We start from the raw sequence: 20,559 nt of genomic DNA, 5'->3' as shown, positions 1-20,559 counted from the left end.
CAAGGCAAATTGGTTGAAACTGTAATAAACAAAATTATTAGACAAAAAGATAAACACAATATGTTCGTGAAGAGTCAACGCTGCTTTTTAAAAAGGGAAATCATGCCTCACTAATCCATTAGAGTCCTTTGAGGGTGTCAACAAGCATATGGACAAGGGTGATTCAGTCGATATACTGTTCTTGCACCATCAGACAACGTCCCTCACCAAAGGCTCTTACGCAAAGTAAGCAGTCATTAGATAAGAGGGAAGGTCCTCTCAAGGATCAGTAACTGGTTAAAAGATAGGACGCAAAGGGTAAGAATAAATGGTCGGTTTTCAGAATGGAAAGGTAAATAGTGGTGTCTGTACTGAGACCAGTACTGTTGAACATATTCATAAACAATCTGGAAAAAGGGGCAAACAGTGAAGTGGCACAATTTGCAGATTATACAAAACTACTCAAGATAGTTAAGTCCAAAGCAGACTGCAAAGAGTTACAAAGAGATCTCACAAAACTGAGTGACTGGGCAACAAAATGGCAGACGAAATTCAATGTTGATAAATGCAAAGTAAACATAATCCCACTATACATATAAAATGATGGGGTCTAAATTAGCTGTTACCACTCAAGAAAAGGATCTTGGAGTCATTGTGGATAGTTCTCCGAAAACATCCACTCAATGTCCAGCAGCAGTCAAAAAAAGCAAACAGAATTTTAGGAATGATTAGGAAAGGGATAGATAAGACAGAAAATATCATATTGCCTCTATATAAATCCATGGTACGCTCACATCTTGAATACTGCCTGTAGATCTGGTTGCCTCATCTCAAAAAAGATAATTTGGAATTGGAAAAGGTACAGGAAAAGGGAACAAAAATTATTAGGGGTATGGAGCAGATTCCATATTAGGAGAGATTAGTAAGACTGGGACTTTTCATCTTGGAAAAGAGACAGCTAAGGGTGGGGCATGATAGAGGTCTATAAAATCATGACGGGTGGAGAAAAGTAAATAAGGAAGTGGTTTTTATTCATAACACAAGAACTAGGGGTCAGCAAATGAAATTAAGAGTCAACAGGTTTAAAACAAAAGGAAGTATTCATACAATGCACAGTCAACCTATGGAATTCTTTGACAGAGGATGTGAAGGTCAAGACTGTAACAGGATTAAAAAAAGAACTAGGTAAGTTCATGGAGTATAGGTCCATCAATGACTATTAGCCAAGATGGGCAGGGATGCAAAACCATGCTCTGAAGTGTCCCTAGCCTCTTTTGCCAGAAGATGGGAATGGGTGACACGGGATGGATCACTTGATGATTCCTGTTCTGTTCATTCCCTCTGAAGCACCTGGCATTGGCCACTGTCGAAAGACAGAATACTGGGATAGATGGACCATTGGTCTGACCCAGTATGGCCGTTCTTAAGTTTCTTGTGTCAATTATAGTTATTGGTTATGTGACCAATTGAGTATGTGTACATATGACTCTCTTTGCCTGATCCACAGAGGATGTGAATCTGTTACAGTTCTTAGCTAGATAAGCTTTTATTTCTGGAGGTCCCCTTTTTAATCTCTAGTGTTCTATAGGATTTCTTAACCTTCCTGTAGGATTTGATAAAGAGTTACATCCCTGTTATGGAGTTCTGTAGGACAGCTCACAAACCTCTATGTAAAAATCTATATTAAACTCTTTGGATAGAGTCTCACCTGTGCCAAATATGTGTGAGGCACAGCTGAGTGAAGAGACCTCAAAAGAGCCATTTTGACTCCCCATTTTTGCACCAGCCCAGCCCAGCCCCTAGTATGGTTAAAGCAGCCTCATGGCTGCTCTGAACTGTTATCTTGCTATGGCTTCAAAAGCCTGGTATAGTACTGCAATGCTCCAATCATGCCACCTTTCTCCCACCTACAGTGTGAAAGCCAGCTAGCTACACTGGTTCTGTACTCATGTGGGAGAACTGCCCGCAGAAAAATTCCTCCTGGACACATTTATTGACCTATGGATCCCTCCTGCCAGGGGACTGGCATAAAGGGGGCATAGCTTAGGGTAGAATCTGGCTCCTAATAGTTTTTTAGAGTAAATTTGTATAGAACTGTATTAGTTTCATTCTTATTAAATTCTTCAGGACTTTTGGATAGGGATGCTTTCTACCTTCAAGCCACTTTGAGCAAATATTAAACTACTTACTAGATTACAACAGTTTTTGTTCACATCTTTACATATGTAACCTAGTTTCAGTTGGGTCAAGTGACAAGTGCTGCATTGTTTACATGTAACCTTGATAATGAGTTTTCCTTTAAAGTTCACTTGTATGAAATAGCAGGATGGATTTTTTTCCCAATGCTGAATTGGAATTTTCCAGAGTGTGCCATAGTGTCACAGAGTGGCTTTTGAGCCAAAGGCATGAAACAAAAAAGTGCACATCTGAATAAATGACTTGTGTAGCACATGTTCAGATGGTGGAAAAAAAACGGGACTTGACTGGCTGGGAAGTGAATCTAAACTTGCTATCTGCACTGCCTGGAGACAGCGTGCTTAGTGTTTCTGCAACAACATGATCATGGTCCTGAATACCTAGCTGAGGCCTTCAGGTCTCCTCCTGGGTGTGGGTCCCCCAGTAGCTGCAGTGCCTCTGGCCACGACCATAGAGTAGAAATGAGATGGAATTCAAATTGGCAAGCATTTTCTCAAGGGCTTTGAAATTGAGTTTGGGATTGCACTGCTTGGCTTTTTCCCGTCTCTTTCCCTTTACTAAATCCCAGCATGTAAAGCATTCAAGTAAAATCAGACTGAGGCTACAACACTGCTTAACAGCTGTGGCAGGTGTTAAAACATTTAACCCTTTAAAAGCATGTTCACTTAGCTGTACAGTACTGAAAGAAGATAAATCACACAAGACTTGGCCTAGTTTATTGTGATAATACAGTACAGTAAAAATAAGACCCTGAATAAAGTTCTCTGGAACTGCTCTTTATCTTGAACCACTGTTTAGAACTGGGTCCACTGTAGGGAATTTGTCTTGTTGACAATGTATCCTACAGTCTAGTGATTTATGAGATGAGCTCACAGGTAATCTGTGCTTCAGGGGCTCCTATAAATAGTAGCCTGTAAATAGTTAATTTGAAGGGTTTTGTTGCTTTTTTTCCCTCTTTATTATCTGTTGTGATTATTCATAGAATCTGTCACTGTAAATCTGCCAGCAGCTTGAGCTGCAAGAGATTTTGGCAGAGTTGTGCAATTGCAGGAAAGAAATCTCGAAGAAATACTTTACAAGCAAGCCCCAAAAATCTGTTACTTTGTTTTAAGTGTTCAAAAATCTAAATATGTCATTAAGAGGGGCAATATATTTAGTAACTATTTTACTCCTTAGATCCACCACTTAGCATGTGGCTGTTCTTTAAAACTGAACATTATTGCCTTAATTCTTTCGGAAAGTATTAATTTTAGTGATTAAGTGAATTCTGAGTAGTTTGACTTAGAGGATTTTTTTTTAATAAACTAGATTTATGTTGAAATTTCTTTTCACTAGATTACAAACAAACTGTAATTTTGGGTTTAACTTCTAAGTCTGGAGTTGCTGTGCTCAAGGTATTTTACCTGTGATTTTACTGATTAATGAAGCACTCCTTATACTTTGTCACTTTCTGTTTTGTAGCCTTTAATTTTGCTTGCCCTATGTATCTTATCACAAAAATGATTGCCTATGGCTAAGGTTTTATGTGTATTTTTATAATAAAGTAACATCCATGGCATCATTGATTCTGCTCTATGGGAACAGGACAAACCATATAAATGATGACTTCATAAAATGAAACACACTCTGCTAAGTAAAAGGAAAATCCTATTAATAAGCATCATAGGACACCTTCCACTCCTCTCAACAGGGCCAAAGACCCTCTCCTATCTAAAGAAAACACATATAAAAGGTGTCAGGCTTGATATCTTACTACTAATTTCAAAGGGTCACTAAATAGTGGTAGGTATTTCACAAAGACATCCCTTTCGATCTACTTCAAATAGCTAACAGTTCTGCAGGGCTGGAAATTTGTATTTTACACACATTAAATGAGAACTTTTTTTGGACAGTGGGAAATTATTTGCCCTCCTCCCCTCCCCCCATAGCAAGGAATAGTAAGACTTGCTGGAGTAATATCGGACATGTTCTAAGATACTGCAAATGTCTCTTTTGTCAATACTTTTTTAAAAAAAAGTTAGGATTCCTGGCAATGTGTAGTTAAGTTCGGGAAAAATTATAATATACCCATGTACTTAACATAGAAACGATGTGATTTCCATTAACTGTAAGTCATTGCAGCCCCCTTCCGACCAAAGCTGAAGCAACTGAAAAGATCCTAGTTCAAACGACGAATGCTTGAAGGTATTAAGTGATTAAACTGCTGAATACTTCAGCTTGAAAGTGACCCAAAGAGCATATAAAGTGAATAAATGTAAATATTTTTAAATAATCAAGTGTTTTAAATGAAATTGCACACTCCGAAACTAAATGAATAGCCTTTCTAAACTGGCAGTAGAAAATTCAGAAAATACCTGTTCTCTGAGGTTCTCCATAGAAGTGAGGCATACTAAGTGTAGCTTTTATCTAATGTCAAGGCATCGTTAAAACTGGTTTCTTTAACTAGGTGATTTCCTTTCACGACAACTTGTCCGAAATGCGATTTTTGTGGGCTTTGGCTGTGTCTATAATGTATTATATACGAATGTCATCATTAAGTTCAGAGCCGATGCAGCCCTGTATGAATCTCTTCATATTTTTCTTATGGATTGTTCAAACAGTCATAATTGGATCTGGATGTTAGTCACAGTTACTATGACTTTGGCAGAGGCGCTTACTTAAATATTTTAATCGCATGTTCTGTGCCAAGCTAAGTATATCCATTCTTACTTCTTAAAATAGGAGGCATGAAAGTGACCGTGATCTTTGAATACGGTCAATGAACCAAGTTCATCCAAATGTTCATTTTCACCCGGTTTCGGTGTTTAAACTGAGTCAATCCAATTGTGATGTTCACGGATTACCCCAGAGCAGTGTCACTTCCTTAAAGTGTAGAGCCCGCACCATATCAAAATGCTTGTTGGTGTTTTACTGGACTGTAAATTAGGGTAGGGGCTGCGGGCAGCCGAGGCTTTGTGCTGTACCTAACAAAGGAGGCCTCTAGCTGCTCCCGTAACACGCCGATGATGAGCATGAGCATGTTACCGAACAGCCAGCAGCGCGGGCTTCACGAGTCAGGTGTGAAGTGGGGGCAGGGGGGAGCCTCCGCCGATCCACCCAGCCTGAGTATGTGGGGGACAGTGGTTACAAATGACGGTTCAGGGGGGCGGGGAGGGAGACGTGCGGTTTCGCCGGGGAGGCTCGGGCGCAGTTTCCGCACGCCAAGTAGCGTGGAGCTGTGCGCAGCAGCCAGGCGCCAACCCCGCCGTTTGTGGCCAGAGCTGCTGCCTAGCCCACTAGTGCCCCTGTTAACGGCATGTGCATCAAGCCGGGGCCGGCCGGCCCGCCCGGGCTCCCACCCGCGGTAGCCGGGGCTCGGTCCCGCCGACGCTGGCTCGTTTCAGACCAGGGGCCGGGTTTTGTCGCTGGGGCTGGCCCGGGCTGAGGCCGGCAGGGGCAGGCGGCCAGCCCCGCTCCGGGCTGGTGGATCCCCACCCGCCGCGAACGGCGTCGCTGCCCTTTGCTCCGGACGGGGAGAAGCGGCTTGGCCCCTGCCTGGCCGCTCCGCCGCCCGCGCCTGCACAGGGGCCGGAGGGATCGGCGGCTCCCCCGGGCTACCGGCAGCGGAGACGAGGCGGCCGTCGCGCGGGGGCGGGTGTTTCCACGGGCGGTGCCCCCCCCCCCGAGGCAGGAGCCCGCGTGCGGGCGGGGCGCGGGGTCCCCAGTGGGAGCGGGCGGCGCTGGCCGCGGCTCGGGGCGCTGTGTCCTTGTGCGGAAATGACACACGGTCCCGTCACGTCACGCGAGAGCGCAGCGCGCGGACCCTCGCACACAAAGAGCGGGGGGGAACCTGGGCACCAGCGCTGCCGCCGCTCCCGGCCCCGCCGCGACCCCAGGTGAGTGTCCCCGGGGCCGGCCCGCTCCTTGCTGCCCCCGGCCCCTGCGCCCCGCTCGGGCCCCGGCCGCTTCTCCCCGCCCCCCGGGGCCCTTTGTTGACGGCGCTCGGGACAGGGCTAGAGCGCGATGGCTCGTGGCGCGCGCCCGCGCGCGCGGCGGCCTGGGCGACTCCATCGCTCGAGCAGGGGGTGTGGAACGGTCACGCCGTCACCCCGCCTTCCCCGGACATATAGATCCGCCCGGGTAGCGGTCGCACCGGAAGCCGCCGCCGCCGCTGCCGCGCGCGCTGGGCTCGTCGTGGGTTTTCACCGCCGCGTGCGCAGGGGGAACGAACGGGGCTGCCGCTGCCTCCGCCCCGGGGCGGGGTTTCCCTACAGCCCGCCCTGCGGGGCGGCGCGCACATGGCGGGAGGTGAAGCCCCGAGGAACCGGAGTCCTCGCGCGGGCAGCTTCCCCCCACCCCTCCCCTCCCCTCCCCTCCCCATGGGCGCGTGCAGGGAGCCGGTTCCCCAGGCCGGAGACCCGGGGCTGCCCCTGCAGGTACCGCCCCGCCCTCCGGCCTGCGCTCGGGGCCAGGCCGGACTCACCCCCCGCCCTCCCCTGCGGCCTCCGGCCCCCGCCGCCGGGCCTGGCTCGCCGTCTGCCGCGCCGCCACAGGCTGCCCGCTCCCTCCTGGGTGCCCGGCCTCGTCCCTGCCCCTAGCCGCGACCCGAGCCGGCGTCTCCCGCTGAGCCAACTCTCTGCAGCCTGGCGGCCGCTGTCCGCCCGCCTCGGGCTCTGCGCTTTGTCCTGCGCCCTCCCTCGCCCGCGATGGGGAGCGGTCCAGATTCCCGCCCCCTGCCCAGCTCCAAGGCAGCATGAGCCCCACCGGCGATCCTAGCCGCGCTGCCCACGTACCTGGGGGGGGCCCAGCGCGGCTCCCTGAGCAGCACCAACAGGTGGAATTAAGGCTGATCCCCAGTGTGGAGGCGGCCCTGCCCCCTGTGCGCGCTGCGGGGCATGTGCCGGCATAACCCCCTCGTGTAGACGCAGGCTGCGGCGATGGACAGGGTTACCTGCGGTTGTAGGAACCCCCATCCCAGAGGGATGGGAGCTGGGTCTACAGAATTCCTCCACTGATCTTGCTGCCTCTGCCCCAGGGTTAGGGTGCTGTAGCTGCGCTCCAGGGTGTGGGTTTTTCATACCCCGGAGACTGGCCACTGTGTCAATGTAGATAGACCAAGCCCCCTAGCTGAGTGGTTCTCAAAGCCGGTCCGCCACTTGTTCAGGGAAAGCCCCTGGCGGGGGGTGGTTTGTTTACCTGCTGCGTCTGCAGGTTCGGCAGATCACGGCTCCCACCGGCCACGGTTCGCTGCTCCAGGCCAATGGGGGCTGCGGGAAGGGTGGCCAGCATATCGCTCAGCCTGCACCGCTTCCCGCAGCCCCTATTGGCTTGGAGTGGCGAACCGCTGCCAGTGGGAGCGCGATCTGCCAAACCTATGGACGCAGCAGGTAAACAACTGGCCCGCCTGCCAGCAGCTTTCCCTAAACAAGAAGCAGACCGGCTTTGAGAACCACTGCCCTAGTCTATCTACCCTCTCCTTCAAATTTCTTCTCAGGACCCATTTTTATGGTAGTGCCTGCAATAAATTAACCAGCTACATTTAACGGGATCAAGAAGGAGTTGCGGGTTGCTGATAATTATTTGAAAACGTCAAATTCAGTAAAACGCTTAAAATATTTTATTTAATCCCTCTCCATCATCCTCTGTATGTTTACTGTTTTAAATTGTTCGTGTCAAGGTCTGTTTCTTCTGTGTGTGGATAGGACCCACCACATTATTACCAGAATGACAATAGTAAATGTAAAATCCATACAAATAATATTTTGTTTCTTTGAGCTGTTTTGCACCAACTAAATTAGGTGCTAACATGCTGACAGTCATGAATGCTACTAGATTTCAAGGACTCAACATGTATATTGATTTATTTAGGTTCTGTATCATTGCTGATAAATACTATGAATGTATTTTCATAATTAGACCTCTACAAATCCACGGATATCGCTTTATATCTGCAGATCATTTTTGAGGATTGTGGATCAGATGTGGATACACATTTTGTATCTGTGCAGGGCTCTATTTGTAATTGTGCTCTGCAGGGCAAATCTAGTCATCTTCTCAATGACCACTTAGAACTCTTTAGCAATAGAATGGAAACTTCATCCCCTGGAAGAAGCAGAGATCCAGGGACAGTACCTGAGCTGGTGTAGCTCCATTGAAGCCAACAGTGCTATGTTGACTTAAAGCAGCTGATGATCTTGCTCCAGGTCTGTAATATGATGGAAATGTGGCTAGAGAATCTGCTACTACATGGATCACACTCTTCTTCTCCTCCACCACCACCCTCTTTGGGGTGAAGAAATAAGGACCAGGGCAGATGATTTATCTTGTTCTCATTCCTCTCCACACATCTACCTAGTGCCTGACCCAGCTTCTCAGGTTGGATAGTTGACTCTGAATTTGTCTGAGTGAATATGTGCTGACATATGTCTGTTTTGCAACATGCGATCATATTTTTTTCATGTATTGTATATATTGCACAAATATCTTGGTTTTAAAAGTGTAAAACCAAGATGTTTTTAAAGTAGAATAAACTGTCCAATACAGTGCTGGAAACTTTCTGATGCAACTGGTGCCATTAACACCTTTGTAACTGCTGTTCCTGCAGTGGTGCTGAACATCATTTGTTCTTGTCTAATTAAACTATGTTGAGCACTGGCCTAGCTGTTTACCCATGTCATTAACAGGTCATTTTGATAGCATAGGCAAGTCCAGTGGGTAAAAAAGAGGACAATTAAATATAGTTTGAAGAAGACACCACAGCTCCTTTTATCAGGGAAGCAGGAATACCGAGGTTCAAAACAGATTAAAATAAAATTGGAGACACCTTGTCTAAAAGAATCTTGCTGCTTTTCTCAGAAAAAGCACCTAAATGAAAAGCCAAATTGTGATTAGCATGTTGCTGGAAATAAATATGTCTAGTGTATTGAACGCTTGAAGATGAAGTTGTCATTTGACAACATTTTAGAAAGAGGCAATGTAACTTGTGGGGAAAATTTCACTAGTTGAGAGGACCGTTTTGTTTTTTTTTTTAACTGCATCAGTAGATGTAACTAAAAATAAAAACAATTTGAGAGCATGCCCTATAAGTCCTATTGGCAAGATGCCACTATTAGAGACCATCTTCAGTGGAGCCGTGAGGCTGCCAGTATTCCACCGGACAGCAAACGAGGGTTTTAATCTACGGAAAGTATTGATACACTTTTTGTCCATGAGGTTAACACTTCAATTTTGTCTCCCAGTGTTTTAAAACAAAAGAGGTTTTGAGTTAAAAGCTTTTATCGTGTACTTAATGTTCTAATAGTGGAATAAGTTTGTAATATGCAATATGTTGTCCAAGACATTTAATTTTAAGTAGCACTTTTAGATATTCAAAATAATTTTAAAAAAATCCAACATTGGATTATTAGTAACGTCTTGGATTATTAAAAGTGATAGAACTGTAAACATCTGTTTTAGTGTACTTTTATGTAGTCTGCTTACATGCAGTTTGCTCAGCTTTGGCAGTGAAGCTGTACTGGTTTGTTTCAAGTTTGTTTCATCTTAAAATCTTTTAATTCATTTTTAATAATTTACTAGTAGTTTCAAGTACCAGACCTGCCCTTGAAAGCTCTTGCCTTTTAAAGTAATTTCACAGCCATATTTCCATACATAGGTGGGGATGTTTTTCCCCCCTCCAGAAAGACCAACACAAACTTCAGGAGACACTGACTATGTACAAAGTGCTGTCAAATGTACAAAGCATACAAAATAAATATTTTTTTTGTTTCCTTCTGGTATAATCATTTTAAGTGTTACTTGTAACACTAGCAGATGAAGACATTTCAGCCAGAAGTGTAATATGCTGACAATCATAGAATCATAGAATATCAGGGTTGGAAGGGACCCCAGAAGGTCATCTAGTCCAACCCCCTGCTCAAAGCAGGACCAATTCCCAGTTAAATCATCCCAGCCAGGGCTTTGTCAAGCCTGACCTTAAAAACCTCTAAGGAAGGAGATTCTACCACCTCCCTAGGTAACGCATTCCAGTGTTTCACCACCCTCTTAGTGAAAAAGTTTTTCCTAATATCCAATCTAAACCTCCCCCACTGCAACTTGAGACCATTACTCCTCGTTCTGTCATCTGCTACCATTGAGAACAGTCTAGAGCCATCCTCTTTGGAACCCCCTTTCAGGTAGTTGAAAGCAGCTATCAAATCCCCCCTCATTCTTCTCTTCTGCAGGCTAAACAATCCCAGCTCCCTCAGCCTCTCCTCATAACTCATGTGTTCCAGTCCCCTAATAATTTTTGTTGCCCTTCGCTGGACTCTCTCCAATTTATCCACATCCTTCTTGAAGTGTGGGGCCCAAAACTGGACACAGTACTCCAGATGAGGCCTCACCAATGTCGAATAGAGGGGAACGATCACGTCCCTCGATCTGCTCGCTATGCCCCTACTTATACATCCCAAAATGCCATTGGCCTTCTTGGCAACAAGGGCACACTGATGACTCATATCCAGCTTCTCGTCCACTGTCACCCCTAGGTCCTTTTCCGCAGAACTGCTGCCTAGCCATTCGGTCCCTAGTCTGTAGCTGTGCATTGGGTTCTTCCGTCCTAAGTGCAGGACCCTGCACTTATCCTTATTGAACCTCATCAGATTCCTTTTGGCCCAATCTTCCAATTGGTCTAGGTCCTTCTGTATCCTATCCCTCCCCTCCAGCGTATCTACCACTCCTCCCAGTTTAGTATCATCTGCAAATTTGCTGAGAGTGCAATCCACACCATCCTCCAGATCATTTATGAAGATATTAAATAAAACCGGCCCCAGGACCGACCCTTGGGGCACTCCACTTGATACCGGCTGCCAACTAGACATGGAGCCATTGATCACTACCCGTTGAGCCCGACAATCTAGCCAGCTTTCTACCCATCTTATAGTGCATTCATCCAGCCCATACTTCCTTAACTTGGTGACAAGAATACTATGGGAGACCGTGTCAAAAGCTTTGCTAAAGTCAAGAAACAATACATCCACTGCTTTCCCTTCATCCACAGAACCAGTAATCTCATCATAAAAGGTGATTAGATTAGTCAGGCATGACCTTCCCTTGGTGAATCCATGCTGGCTGTTCCTGATCACTTTCCTCTCATGCAAGTGCTTCAGGATTGATTCTTTGAGGACCTGCTCCATGATTTTTCCAGGAACTGAGGTGAGGCTGACTGGCCTGTAGTTCCCAGGATCTTCCTTCTTCCCTTTTTTAAAGATTGGCACTACATTAGCCTTTTTCCAGTCATCCGGGACTTCCCCGGTTCGCCACGAGTTTTCAAAGATAATGGCCAGTGGCTCTGCAATCACAGCCGCCAATTCCTTCAGCACTCTCGGATGCAACTCGTCCGGCCCCATGGACTTGTGCATGTCCAGCTTTTCTAAATAGTCCCTAACCGCCTCTATCTCCACAGAGGGCTGGCCATCTCTTCCGCATTTTGTGATGCCCAGCGCAGCAGTCTGAGAGCTGACCTTGTTAGTGAAAACAGAGGCAAAAAAAGCATTGAGTACATTAGCTTTTTCCACATCCTCTGTCACTAGGTTGCCTCCCTCATTCAGTAAGGGGCCCACACATTCCTTGGCTTTCTTCTTGTTGCCAACATACCTGAAGAAACCCTTCTTGTTACTCTTGACATCTCTGGCTAGCTGCAGCTCCAGGTGCGATTTGGCCCTCCTGATAACATTCCTACATGCCCGAGCAATATTTTTATACTCTTCCCTGGTCATATGTCCAACCTTCCACTTCTTGTAAGCTTCTTTTTTATGTTTAAGATCCGCTAGGATTTCACCATTAAGCCAAGTTGGTCGCCTGCCATATTTACTATTCTTTCGACTCATCGGGATGGTTTGTCCCTGTAACCTCAACAGGGATTCCTTGAAATACAGCCAGCTCTCCTGGACTCCTTTCCCCTTCAAGTTAGTCCCCCAGGGGATCCTGGCCATCCGTTCCCTGAGGGAGTCGAAGTCTGCTTTCCTGAAGTCCAGGGTCCGTATCCTGCTGCTTACCTTTGTTCCCTGCGTCAGGATCCTGAACTCAACCAACTCATGGTCACTGCCTCCCAGATTCCCATCCACTTTTGCTTCCCCCACTAATTCTACCCGGTTTGTGAGCAGCAGGTCAAGAAAAGCACCCCCCCTAGTTGGCTCCTCTAGCACTTGCGCCAGGAAATTGTCCCCTACGCTTTCCAAAAACTTCCTGGATTGTCTATGCACCGCTGTATTGCTCTCCCAGCAGATATCAGGAAAATTAAAGTCACCCATGAGAATCAGGGCATGCGATCTAGTAGCTTCCGTGAGCTGCCGGAAGAAAGCCTCATCCACCTCATCCCCCTGGTCCGGTGGTCTATAGCAGACTCCCACCACTACATCACTCTTGTTGCACACACTTCTAAACTTAATCCAGAGACACTCAGGTTTTTCTGCAGTTTCGTACCGGAGCTCTGAGCAGTCATACTGCTCCCTTACATACAGTGCTACTCCCCCACCTTTTCTGCCCTGCCTGTCCTTTATAACCCTTTATAATCAAATAACAATCAAATACAATAACCCTTTATAATCAAAAGAAAAGGAGTACTTATGGCTCCTTAGAGACTAACAAATTGATTTGAGCATAAGCTTTCGTGAGCTACAGCTCACTTCATCGGATGCATGTAGCTCGCAAAAGCTTATGTTCAAATAAATGTGTTAGTCTCTAAGGTGCCACAAGTACTCCTGTTCTTTTTTGTGGATACAGACTAACATGGCTACTACTCTGAAACCTTTGTAGTCAATTTCTCATGTTGGATGTCATGCAGACAATTACAATGCTGCTTTGCTTTGAGTTTCCAACAGTAGAGAAATGTTTAAATTAAAATATATATAGTCATTAAAATTCAAAAAATCAGAAGAAATCTGTTCATAGTAGGTTTTTATTTAAGGAAATATTTAAATATGAAAATGTTTATGGCCAAGTTAAGGTTCCACTGAAGTCAACAGCATATGCTCTGACTATTTTCAATGGAACAAGGACTTAACGTTTATGAGGACCAGCTCTTCTGCTAGTGTAAAATTTCATAACTCTATTGACTTCCATTGAGCCACGACTGTTTACAGAAGTTGAGGAACTTGGCCTTTAATGAATAACCCATATGTGAAATTTATCTGCAAGTTAGTCATAACAGTAACTTTAGTTCCTACGTATACCTGCAAAAAGATAAGAGAAAACTAGCAACCTCTTTAAACAGAAGGTAAGATAAAGTATCTTAAGGGAATTACTAATCTTCCAGTAAAAAGAGGTTTTGCATATTAAATGCGTGTTCTGATTCATACAGTCTTTGCAGAAAAGCAACAGATTTGGACTAAATATACAGGGTTCTTGTGAATACACAAAAGTTTTCATACAGCTGCAATATAAACATTAACCGTCACTGAACATTAATATTTACACAAGAATTTTGGTTTGCTGGTGTTCCAGGTGTCAGTTCTCTAAAATAAATATCTAGTACAACACTCTTCTTGTGATGTTCTGATAAAACTGCTACAGGGATAGTGGAGGTAAAGGAGGGAAACAGAAATTCTTTAGTATATCAGATCTGCGGAATTTAAGCACCAACCACTAATTAAGCCCCAGTACATTATCTGATCCTTTGAAAAGAGAATGTTTTCTCCCCTCTTCTTAAAACAAGTAAGGTGGATAATTTTTTTAAATAATTTTCAAGAATCCTTATTATCACTGAAATATACTGGTACATCCCACCCTTTGATTGAAAAAATAGAGACTCAACCTCTTCAGACACAAGTGAAGCTAAAATCAGAGACATAATACTTAGGGCAGCTTTCACTGAAAAACATAAAGTGGTGTACCACCATGAGGCCATCAGAGGCACAAATCATTCATACCGTAAAGTAATATATGAAAGCAGGGGTTTTATATCATGTTTTTACAGTTAATATGGAATTAGGGAAATATGAACTGCTGCAGATATTAGTCAAATGTTTGTGGTATGATCTGCATTGAAGGAAAAATAAATATGCACTTAACATGCGTTTGTGAGCTAAACAATACAGTCAGATGCGAGGATTTTAATTGTCAGGATCAAACCTTTTCTAGAAAACTAGAAACATGAAGTCTTGTATATATTAGTATAGATACAGATAATGTTTTTAACTGGTAGAATAAATGGTTGTTCTGTGTTTTAATATAATACAAAAATCACACCCTGCATGTGCCTTTTAAACTACGGAACTCTTAAAGAATGAATTTTGGGACAGAACAGTCTTGATCTTGTATTGGCAGGAAGATGTTCTATGTGACTTTACAGATGGTTGTGTTACTAATTTTACAACACTCTCAGATATGTTAGGCACTTTACAGTACAGATAGACCTGGTTACTGCTTTGAAGTGCTAACACATGGGAACAGCAAACAATGGATAAGGGCTGGAGTGACAAGAGGCAGTATGATCACATGATTATTCAGGTTAGGCTTGTACATCCTGGTGGGTAAACTGAATATATACATCTTTAAATAGTTACTGACTTACATATTAAAGGTGTCATGAGGAAGTGAGAAGGAAGTGTTTGAGGTAGTGATGTAGCATACATATAGAAGGCATCAAGGCTAGGTCTATAACATCGGTAAGTTCTGTGATTCTAAGAATGCATGTAAGCACTTTCTCTCCAGAGGATTATTTTTTCATAAAATTGAAGGTACCTGACAGTGAATATGTCTCCTTGGCTGTAAAGCAGTTGATGCTATGGGGCTAAAATACATTCAGAACTTGCTTTGCTGTTGCTTCTCTGTAATGTTTTATGAAAATATCATACCAAACTGTTGAGTGTTTGAGACTTACGTTTATTTCTGACATTTTTCATAGAATGGACATCTTAATAGCTTGTCTCTTGAACCACTTCTATTCTTCATTGCATAATTTCTCTTTTAACATTACAGGGGAGCAAATAGCAAAGCAAATTCTGAATGTATTTTTAGCCCCATAGCATCAACTGCATTACACCAAGGAGACATGTTTTCAAATGCGAAAGTAACATTACAAAGGTACTTAGTGCATATTTAACTTATTTTAATGCAGTTTAGCAGCTGGAAGCAAGGAGACCCAGTGCCATATGACCAGACCATTTTCTGTGGACAAGTGTTTCACAGACCAGTTTGAAAAGTACTGATTTATTTCATATCCATGTTTAAGATGCAAGAAATTTTTTTCCCCGAGACAAGTGGATAAAACTATTTAAACATCTACAGACTATCTCAATCAGAAGAATGGAAACTTTTTTTTTAACTTGTGTGGCTAAGTCTTTTCAGAAATCTGAACATTTTGAAATATGTCTTAGTCTTGAAGACTGAAATAGCAAGCTTAGTAAAAAGGAACGTTTGTCTCTTCGTATGTGAACGCCTACACAAACAGTGGCATCTCACAGGAACAGTGCAAAGCAGTATACATACTTTACATGATGCCACTTTCACCAACGCATAGTGCCAAGAGAAGCATTATGTTAGTTGTAAAAGTGTGGGCACGTGCTATAATGTCAGTAAAATGTTTAGTTGTTTATGAGTTAAACATTAATTACATTAAAGTAAATGCTGCAAATTGTTTTCAAACAGAAGGTTCTGATGCAGGCATTAGGAAATCCTTTTCAATGACTTATTGCTTACATCCTGGGGATGGAGTCCACTGTCAAATGGTGAGACTGCTCTGCCTCTTCTTCCTTGAACATTGAATCTATCTGAATATTGCACCTCTTCGAGTTTCTCTTTGAATGGATAACTTGAGCTAGGGACTCCAATAGAAACAAAACTGCAGATGCCTTTAATAAGGGGCACTTTTGGGTGCAAATTTGAGGAAAGATCAAGAGTAAGTATACTTGCTTCATTTTCAGCATGCAAACCCATGATCACAGGTGTAAGAATTGATTGTCTTTCTGAATAATTTCCTTTATGCTAATAGTGGGTTCTTTGGGTAACACTGTGTTAGTATTTCTATTATAGGCTTATTTTTTAGACATTTATAAATAAAAATTCTCCAGAATGAAACTTTGCACGCAACGTGTAAACCCAGGAATAAATGCGTTTTAACCAAGAGCAAACATTTTCAATGCCTGAACCAAGTTATTGTTTTAAATGTGTTCAAACAAGCAAAAACCCTAAAAATTTAAGTTTACCAGTTTCCGATGCTTTTTTGTTTGTTTTAACTCAAAATGGCTAGGTAATTACAAATTAAATTTAACAAGCAATTTCACCTAAATCCTGATACCACTGAAGTCTACTGCAAAACTCCTGTTGATCTCAGTAGCAGCAGGATTTGGCCATTAGTGTAGAGTATGGTTTTCTTGTTGTGGGTATTTGGTATGCGAAATGGCTATTGTCTATCATGCTCCCAAACCCAGTTTCCCAGGAAACGAGAACACAAGCTGCAGCTCTGATCCTTTTCCCAGCAAGATACTGTAGCTAAGGGTGGATGGCCCTGAGTTCCCATCTCTGGTAGTCATGGCTACAAACCCAAATTCCCAGGCCACGTTACATAAGTACTTCAGTACTAGTGTTTTCTGCCCTGCATCTGTTTATTCTTCTCTAGAACTAGTTACTCTTTTAGAGACAAAAGGGTGAGGGAGAGAGATTTAATTTTATATTGAAACAAGACAGATCAGGCAACATTTCAACCCCTTCATACACTCAGTGCAATGAGAATCAACAACCAGGAGCTCACTTACCCTCTCAGATGGATTTCTCAATTTGATTAAAAAGAAAAGGAGTACTTGTGGCATCTTAGAGACTAACAAATTTATTAGAGCATAAGCTTTCGTGAGCTACAGCTCACTTCATCGGATGCTTATGATCTAATAAATTTGTTAGTCTCTAAGGTGCCACAGGTACTCCGTTTCTTTTTACAGATACAGACTAACACAGCTGCTACTCTGAAACCTGTCAATTTGATTACTTGTTGCACCATTTTTTCCTTGATTCTGTTGTTTTCTGTCTTTTTCCCTAGCCCATTTCCCTCTGGCTAGCTCTGGTCCAGGATTCTTCTCAAAAAGAGGCTTTGCAACTACATACCCTCTCTCCATATTCCCAACTCCAACTATGATTCTCAAACCCTCACGTACCTCTTGCTTCCAACCCACTTGTCTCCAGTCGGAGAGACCTCTCCCAAAGTGTTCTGCCTGTTGTTTGAACAGCAGTGACAGAAGAAAAATATCATTCCATGTATATTATCCTACAGAAGGAGGCTGCACGCTGATTTTGTTTTCTTTCTCTTTTTTCTTTATATATATTTATATTTGTCAATTCTTTTCTGTCTCTGGCTCTATGTTTGCCATCTCTCTCAGTCAGCATGATCCCTGACAGTTCTGCCCCAAGAAGCTGCCTGAAAAACCTAGGAAATCTGAGACTTCCTATATAGCATGTGATTGTTGTAAGGATGTCTGCCTGGTTGCCTACTTGGGCCTTCCAAAAAATAAAAAATTTTCAGCAACTACATTCAGCTGTCATCTTATTCCTTGTCACTCCCACATTTTTGGCACTATGCTGTGTCTTCCCAAAGCCATGCCTTCTACAATAAAATGAAATGAAATCTAATAGTCACTGGCCTGGAAGTTTAATGTCGTATATGGGATATCAAGGTAAGTTCAATTCAATTTAACTTTCTCCTAGAACACAGGCCACAGCGCTGTCCTTTCAGGATTTTTCAGAAAGGATTGTACAGCCCTTGCCTAAACTCATAAATTGCACTGGTTGAATGAAAATCCATTTTAGAATAGATTTAGTTAAATCAGCACAAACCCCTGGGGCGGCACAATTTTAAATTGGTTTAATAATTGGCATAAGCCATTTATAAACCAATTTAAGTGTCTCCTCACAGATGTTTTACACTAGTTTAACTAAAGTGATGTAAAAAAACCTAATTTTAGTTAAACTGGCATAACTTGTATGTAGGCAGGTTAAGAGTCAAAACCAGGTTCATTGAATTTAAACACCAGGGGGCGGGGGAAGAATTATGCTGAGTAAAAGGGCCAAAGCAGAGAGCTACGCTCCAAGGACCCCCTTCCAAGCCCTTGTATAGGGGGTATGCTGAGGACAGGAGGGGTCCTGGAATAGTTCAGAATAAGGAGAGCACAAAGGGGACTTAAAGGCACTTTAGCCCACCTTCCCTACCTCTCCATGGGCTGTGCGTTCTGTGTTGTGCCTGTTAGTCACATGTACAAAATCTCACACTGAATGTATTAATTATATTTACTATTAATAGCTACCAGCTGCTAACAAAGAGAAAGCATGCAGTTACACAGTATTCAAATGTTTGTATTTAATACAAAGCATTTTAATAGTACTTGTGATTCTTTTAAACTCATTTTGTACACAGCTATTAGATAATAAGACTACAATTGCAATTCTTTGTATATTGTCTTTCAAAATTTCTTTTGTTTTATAAGAAATATTCATGGGACATAAGTGTGTGTGTTTAACCAGAAAATCTCTGGTTAGGGTATGATTTGGTGAAAGAAGTCTATTTGGAAAAGCGATGTAGTTATGGAAGTTTTTAATGTATTTCAAATAAGTTTTTTTGGGACCAGGCGAGCCTATGGGGCTAGACATGTATCTGGATAATCTGAACTATTTATGGCTCATTTAAAAGGTATCCAATTGTGGTTGCCACTGTTGGTGGATGTGTACTTCTAAATGGCTAGTGAGAGCTGGGTGAGGATGCTTGCTCTGTCTGTCCTCATTGGAGTTTGAAGCCTTCTTTTTTGAGACATGCCCAGAATTTGGAGTTTATAACAAATGACCTGTGATCTTAAGTTTAGGAAAATTGAAAAATGTAGCTTAGTGATAATGTGGTAATTTTGGCATGAGAAGTAATATTAAATCATTTTAAGACAGTTAAAATGTTTCGGTTTTCCTTTTAAAAAGCATTCTGATGTTGTTTGGAGGCCACCAGTTAACAATTATAAAAACATTTGTTACTGTAGATCTATAGGTTGCTGTTTTTTCAATATCACAATCCACATCAAAATAGCCATTTTTTAATAGAAATATATTCAGACAGCCTTGGCATATTATAGAATCATAGGGAAGGGACGGCAAGGGTCATCTAGTCTAACCCTTAGTTATAAAATAGTTTGTGTTGCATTTCTCAGCTGTGCTGAACACTGGGAATTGACCTGCAGTGAAACTCGTTGGACGCCCTGAGGCCTCCAGAGTTTTTTGGCTCTTATAACTGGTGGCCACTCAATACAATGTGGCCAAAAAACCCATTCAGAGAACTTTCATTTGTGCACTTTCAAGACACTTCTCCTTATACAGAAAGTTCAAACAACTGAACTAATGTTCTTCACATTAGAAAAAATCTTGAGTGTTAAATCATCTTACTTTTCTGGCCCTCTCAGGTTGTTTTCTGTTCAATGTACGCTGCGGGGCAGATCTGCAGGTGTCCAGGAAACACATAAGAAAAGTGGCTGCTTGCTATAATGTGAATAAAAATGGAGCAGATAGGAAATTGCCCAAGGACTGTTAATATTGTCCAGGGATAGCAAATAGTTATAGATAGCAGGTTTCTGACCTTTTTTTTAACAAAAGGCTGAAAACACAACCCATGCCCTGTGTCTAGAAAACTACTGCTGATGTCTTTTTTTCTTTTTTTTAGTGGGCTAGAAGATGAACTCAGCTGAATTCAATGATGATGACGAAGGTAAAATGCTATATCTTGTTTATTTTATGGTCAGATAAAAAATACTAGTTGTATGAGGACTTTGTATATTTAGATGAAGAATGCATTGTGATAAAGCAAAGATTATAACAATGACTGAAAAGTTAGCTGCTAAAACATCCTATTATTATTTTTGTTACCCATCATCCTTCTCCCTCCCCCAAACTCCTGCCTACTGTACTACCTGCCTACTCACCTGATATGTATTGTCTTTTAGGCTGTAAGCTCTTTGGGGCAGGAACTGTCATTTACTATATGTTTGTACAGTTCCTACCACAATGGTGCCCCGACTTGGGGGCTTGAGGCTTCAAGGTGTTGCTATTATATAATGATAAATAATAATGACACTATTCAAAAAGCAGTTTCAGAAGAACAAACAGAAAGCATATTGTTGTAAGGGTATCATGAATTTCTGGAGGAAGTGCTTGATTGTTCTAAACCTTCTCTCTTTCTAGTTAAAATTATAAAAAATAATCTTGTGAAAGTAGAAACAGAAAATGAAGATGAAGCACTAGACTGCTCCGTGACATCCAGATCTCCTGAGAAACACTCACTGGATGGCTCAGTTACTTGCCTACACGATTCCAACAAACGGAAACAGACCTCACTTGGTTGTGATGGTTCAGGGAGCCAGCAAGAGGTTTTGCCCAGTGTGAAGAAAAGACGCTTTACTCAAGAGGTGATTT

The 20,559-nt window shown here is 42.9% G+C and overlaps 1 protein-coding gene across 5 annotated transcripts in view; it reads left to right on the top strand.

The window, feature by feature from the left end:
• BEND3 (BEN domain containing 3) overlaps nt 1-20,559 on the top strand; it is a 65,965-nt gene that overhangs the window by 34,737 nt on the left and 10,669 nt on the right. For 2 of the 5 annotated variants that reach the window (XM_073336921.2, XM_073336924.2), the window contains 2 exons: nt 19,811-19,855; nt 20,329-20,552. In XM_073336921.2, the coding sequence (XP_073193022.1) occupies nt 19,822-19,855; nt 20,329-20,552 (258 nt within the window). In that variant the 5' untranslated portion in view covers nt 19,811-19,821. Of the gene's footprint in view, nt 1-5,672; nt 6,051-17,257; nt 17,793-19,810; nt 19,856-20,328; nt 20,553-20,559 lie in introns of those variants that run through there. The other 3 variants (XM_073336920.2, XM_073336922.2, XM_073336929.2) reach the window with 3 other exon arrangements.

This window comes from Lepidochelys kempii, chromosome 3, assembly GCF_965140285.1.
Source record: "Lepidochelys kempii isolate rLepKem1 chromosome 3, rLepKem1.hap1, whole genome shotgun sequence".
Classification (NCBI taxonomy): Eukaryota; Metazoa; Chordata; order Testudines; family Cheloniidae; genus Lepidochelys; species Lepidochelys kempii.
This window is presented reverse-complemented; position numbering and strand designations above follow the sequence as displayed.